Here is a 5,643-nt window from a genome sequence, read left to right on the forward strand (position 1 = left end):
AAGTCTAGTTGTCAGAGGTTTAAATATATAACACATGTTATGTTTCTTTACAATTGATTAAAGGTCCCATATTATGCAAAATCAACGTTTTAATCATTTTAATACTTATATTTGGGCCATACCAGTCCCCAAAATGTGAAAAACCAAGACTCAGTCATGTTTTAGTGGTCCCCCTTAGTGTAAGTATAGGAGATAAACACGCAATGTTTAAGCTAAAGACCAAAAACAATGAAACGTTTCCATAAACGCCTTGCTGACATTCAAACAGGAAGTACATTCGCTGTACTCGACGCCCTGATCGTGGAGCACAACAGGAGAGATTCTTTGGTTTTGTCCACAATGACAGAGTTACCAGCAGATCTGATATAATCTGTGTTCAGGAGAGATCCAGCTGTTGTGGCCAATGGGAAGAAGAAGGAGAAAACCTCTGAGGACCTCAGCTCTGAGCAGGACAACGGCAAACCCAAAGCTACACGCAACATTCTCCTCATCAGACACTCCCAGTACAACCTGAGTGGGAACACCGACAAGGAGAGGATCCTCACACCACTAGGTCTGGTTTGTCACTGGCTAGTTGTTGTTTATTTACCTTTGTTGTAACTTGAAATTCATAGCTTCACATTTAAGGCTGTGACAACCCTTCTCTGATTTACCAGTCGTCTGTTAATGACCGCTGTTACTCCGTCTCCAGGTCGTGAACAGGCTGAGTTGACGGGCCAGAGGCTGGCAGCGCTGGGACTGAAGTACGACGTCCTGATTCACTCCAGCATGTCCAGGGCCACAGAGACGGCTCATATCATCAGCAAACACCTCCCAGGTAGTGTACGCTGCCTCTCACTGCTGCACTGTCACACACTCAGTCAAGATGGTGTGGCAAGTGGATTTTCCCCCTTGGGTCATAACTTTAATCTGCTTACTTACATACAATAAAGGCCAAAATCATAAGTCCCTGGAAGAAGTGATATAGAGGCGTCTCCTTTCAGACTCAAAAACTGTACGTTTCCATATCGTGGATCAAATATTTTGATAATCTTCAAGGTAAAATTGCCTTGTTTTTTTATTAGAACATGACATTTGTAATCCATTGAAGTCACAACTATTTTTATATTCTTAACTATTTGATTCATTGTTTGGTTGATAAAATATTAGAAAAAAGTCAATGTTTTTTCTTTTTTATTAGAAAGCGAAATACTCTGCACTAGGGATGTCACGATTACTTGATTTCACAATTAAACGCTAGGGTATATTAATTGTAACATTTCCTCAATACTGTCAGAAAAGAACTAAAACACAGTTACACAACAACTGCGTGTCACGGCTTGTGTTGCTTTGTTTTTGTTGTGTGCGAGTTGCAGAATAGAGGTATCAGATTTGTTCAACTACGGCAGAGGAAGAGTTATTCCCTCCAACAAAGCGCATCAAAGCTAGTAAATGGTAGAAAATGAAATATTAGCGTGTCATTTGCAATTAATCGTGTACGACACGTGTTCTTGTTTCAGTGTGATGTGACGAGTGAACCGGCATTCACTTATCGTTACGTTATACGTAATGTAATGTGATCCATTTCATTTTTTGTATCTTTGTAATTTAAACATGAAATAAACAAACCACAATAATACAGGTATTATATCTGCCCACATGCAAATAGATAAATTATTATAACAATTCAAATAAACATAAACGGTAAAGATGACCTGTAGCCGTTAACGTCTGTTTTCTCTGAGAGAAATCCATAGTTAATATGTAGCATTTTTTATTGTTTACAGAGCAGTGGTGATTTTTATTTTATTTCAATGGGATTATCGTCATTTTTCTCGTACTTTTTGGTTACTTTACTTCGTTGCTACATTATTTTGTGATGTTAGCATCAAAAGATATAAATAAATCAAACATTAAGACTTATAAGCAGTGTTCATGTGATTTTACACGTTCATCGTGCTGTGAAATCATTTAACACATAATAATCGTAAAATCGCAATTCATTCTCTGACCATAATTGTACCAAGAAAATCTATAATCGTGACGTCTGCACTGATCCTGTTCATCTTTACAATAATGTCACAAATGTATATTAACATATTTTCTCTTGTCCTTAACGTGGTACGGGTCCAGCAGTGGAGCTGGTGAGCTGTGATCTGCTGAGGGAGGGCGCGCCGATCGAGCCTGTACCTCCGGTCTCTCACTGGAAGCCTGAAGCTGTGGTGAGTGAAAACTAAACCAGCTCGACCGCAGGAACAGACTGTGGATTCAAACGTTCTATATCTGCATTTCTTTGTATAGATGTGTGCTTCTCACGTGTATGTGCGGGCAAAAATGTCAAATGCTTGTTTAGGCATACAGCTGCAAAAATCAGCCTATACATAATTAGTGCACTGCTATGGACAGGAATGGACAGTTGGAAGTAGTCACAGAGGCTACTTTTGGCAGTGAAGATGCTACAAAATACGTAAATGAAGCTTTTATTTACACAACATAAAACCACAGGGACAAAGTCCTGCGCAGTACACTGTGGTTATGTTCAGATTACCAGCCACAGACATTTCCAAGTTAGGCTCCGTCCCAACACCTCCCCCTTAATATTTCCCCTTGGTTTTGAGTGCCCTTAACCGTAAATTCCCCTCGTTGAGGGGAGTGGTATTGGGACATCACTACATGCAAATTAGCGTAGTGAACGTAACAAATGTGCAAACCTACGTCACATGTTGACAATTCTACCGGTGGAGCGAGCTACTGTTGTCATTCAGGAAAAATGTTTGTTTTTCTCCGTCAACGCCGTCCTCGTAAACGCTATATCACGAAAAAGTCCAGGGTATTTGTGTTCAAGTGAACGCCGCTACACACATCCAAACACTGACAAAACTATCCAGATGTAGCAGAGCTGGCTGGTGGTCCACTCCCTAGCTAGTTAGCTAGCTGCTTTCATAAATCGTCACTTATTTTCTGACATTAGTGTTCAAAGCTCAACGGTCCTTTGGATGTATATCAAACCAACATATTCCAACACAATTCATCATTGGGTAATTTCATCTTCCACTTCTTTTTAAGCCCGCATCAGAGCTCACTACGTTTTGAGGGTTGATTATAAGGTAAAAATCACATTTCCCCTTGCTCCTCCCTACACGTGAATGCGCAAAATGTAGGGTTAGGGGAAAAATGTAGGGTTAGGGGAGGTATTGGGACAGGGCCATAGACTATGTTTCCATTTGTTTGTTTCCAAAAAGCCAACAAATTGTCTCGGTACATTCCTCTCGGTGTAAATGAGCAGCACGTGTTGACTGTGTAGTGATGGAGGGATTCACCCTGAGCCTCTTTCGTGTAACAAGAGCGCCTCTCTGCCATCCTCCAGCAGTACCACGAAGACGGCGCTCGCATCGAGGCAGCCTTCCGCCGCTACATCCACCGCGCGGACCCCAAGCAGAAGGAGGACAGCTACGAGATCATCGTGTGTCACGCCAACGTCATCCGTTATTTTGTGTGCAGGTTTGTGTCGCAGGCGGAGAGTGTTTTTCTTGCTTATTTTCCTCATGCATTAAATACAAAACTGTGTAGAAAAGGCAGTGCTGATCGTCGTCTGTCTTTGTTTTCAATGTTGTTCTTAAACTGCGATAATTAATATAATGAGGCTGCAGCAACTTGAGTCATCTCCCTGGTTCTGTTTGCTTAGTAATGACGGACTCAAAGTCAACCTAATTACTAATAGTTTCATATCCTTAATCATTCATTGGACAGAATCGCATGTATTTGATGAAATAAGTGCTCTGTAAATATAAAATAGCTTCAGTAAGGCTCACTGTCATTCATTCTCCTTCTTCCAGGGCCCTGCAGTTTCCTCCTGAAGGCTGGTTACGCATCGGCTTGAACAACGGCAGCATCACTTGGCTCACGATCCGACCCAGCGGCAGAGTTGCGCTCAGAACTCTGGGAGACGCGGGGTTCATGCCGCCTGACAAACTAACGCGGACCTGATGACCACACACGCGCAAACACACACACACAGAGTAAAGTTTTGGAACTCCTTTAAATCTCAGTTTTCTCCTTAAGTGTCTTGAAAGTTGATTTTGATGTTAATATTTGTAATTGAACTGTAAACTGTCAAATTATCAGGGACTCTTGTCAGTGGTGTTGCTGGTGTTTTTGGTTACGTCCATGCCATAGGAGGCCAGAGGTCCATTACAGCTGCGTTAAAAAGTAACGCGTCCTGAATGTAACTGAGACTTTTTACACACGAGGGGGGATTTTTTTAAAACCAAAACTGAAGTGGTATTTGTATAGCTGTTGTCAATGCGAGTCGTGCCGTCAGCTCTACACGTAATTACAGAAGAGAATCGTGTTGTACAGTGCAGGAGCCAAAGTGAATAAAGTACAATTTTGAACGCCGCCGTTTCTTTGGTTGTTTTGACTTTGCTGACGTCTCTGTTGCAGAAATGAGTGGAAGAACAGCACTTGGACACTGGGCAGTAAAGTAGGAAATGCACAAAACACTGCTATATGGAAACACTGAGAGTCACATGGAGCTGATAGGCTTAACCCTTCTGTTACCAATCCTGTCATTGACAGGATGTGTACTTCTCATTACTGTAAGTTAAATTAAAAAAACTATGGACTGTCGATCTGCCCAGGGTGCGATGCTGCCTTTTGCTCAATATCAGTGCTCAATTATGTGTGAACAGAGCAGGCTAACGTCCCTCTTTTGAAGTCCCTCAGTCAATGACAGATCCACACAACTGTCCAGGAAGTCCCAATACTCAGCCCATGGGTGACCCATCTCATGTCTCTGGAAATAGAAAACCACTTCTCACTTGGATCATATCACGAATGCAAATACACCACATTTATGTGATTATAATACTGAGGTGTTCTCATGATTTCATCTACGCCACCTTCTGCACGATCTGCACCTGGTGTCGGATTGTCAGATGTGCAGAGAGATGAGGAAAAGACACATCCACTATGTGGTCCAAATTTTGGATCACCTACTATTCTATGACTTTTGTAAAATTTCGGACGACATACTGTACTATGATATTTTTGTCGAATTTTGGACCACATACGATTGATTTGTTTATTCAAGTGTCAAACACCATGGTGCCCAGCCCTCATGGGCTTATTAGACACTACAATAATTTCTCAGTAATTTCCAGATACACACAAAACCCAACATGACATAACTAAACCAATACAAATACGTACACATACTACAAATAAAGATGGCTTGTCATATGGGATACAGAATACTTTGCCGCAGATACCAGGCCTTTTCTATAAATTTTGCCAAAGCAAAAACATCATTTTCAAACAGCCAGCGCAAAATCTCTCCTTCATATTTCCAAAATATATCAGGATTTTTTAACCATATTCGGACGACATACTATACTATGATGTTTTTGACCAATTTTGTCCATTTTGGACGACATACTATACTATGACGTTTTTGACCAATTTTGGACGACATACTATACTATGACGTTTTTGACCATATTCGGACGACATACTATACTATGACGTTTTTGACCATTTTTGGAAGACATACTATACTATGACGTTTTTGACCATATTCGGACGACATACTATACTATGATGTTTTTGACCATATTCGGACGACATACTATACTATGATGTTTTTGACCATATTCGGACGACATA

The 5,643-nt window shown here is 41.0% G+C and overlaps 1 protein-coding gene across 4 annotated transcripts in view; it reads left to right on the forward strand.

Annotated features, from left to right (window-relative positions):
- pgam5 (PGAM family member 5, serine/threonine protein phosphatase, mitochondrial) overlaps positions 1-4,344 on the forward strand; it is a 5,085-nt gene extending 741 nt beyond the window's left edge. The window contains exons 2-6 of one of the 4 annotated variants that reach the window (XM_083903214.1): positions 381-553; positions 692-817; positions 2,113-2,201; positions 3,347-3,480; positions 3,816-4,344. In XM_083903214.1, coding sequence (XP_083759340.1) covers positions 381-553; positions 692-817; positions 2,113-2,201; positions 3,347-3,480; positions 3,816-3,966 — 673 coding nt within the window. In that variant the 3' untranslated portion in view covers positions 3,967-4,344. Of the gene's footprint in view, positions 1-380; positions 554-691; positions 818-2,105; positions 2,202-3,346; positions 3,481-3,815 lie in introns of all 4 variants that reach the window. The other 3 variants (XM_083903215.1, XM_083903212.1, XM_083903213.1) reach the window with 3 other exon arrangements.
- The last annotated feature ends 1,299 nt before the right edge of the window (positions 4,345-5,643 follow it).

This window comes from Microchirus variegatus, assembly GCF_963457635.1.
Source record: "Microchirus variegatus genome assembly, chromosome: 16".
NCBI classification, from domain to species: domain Eukaryota; kingdom Metazoa; phylum Chordata; class Actinopteri; order Pleuronectiformes; family Soleidae; genus Microchirus; species Microchirus variegatus.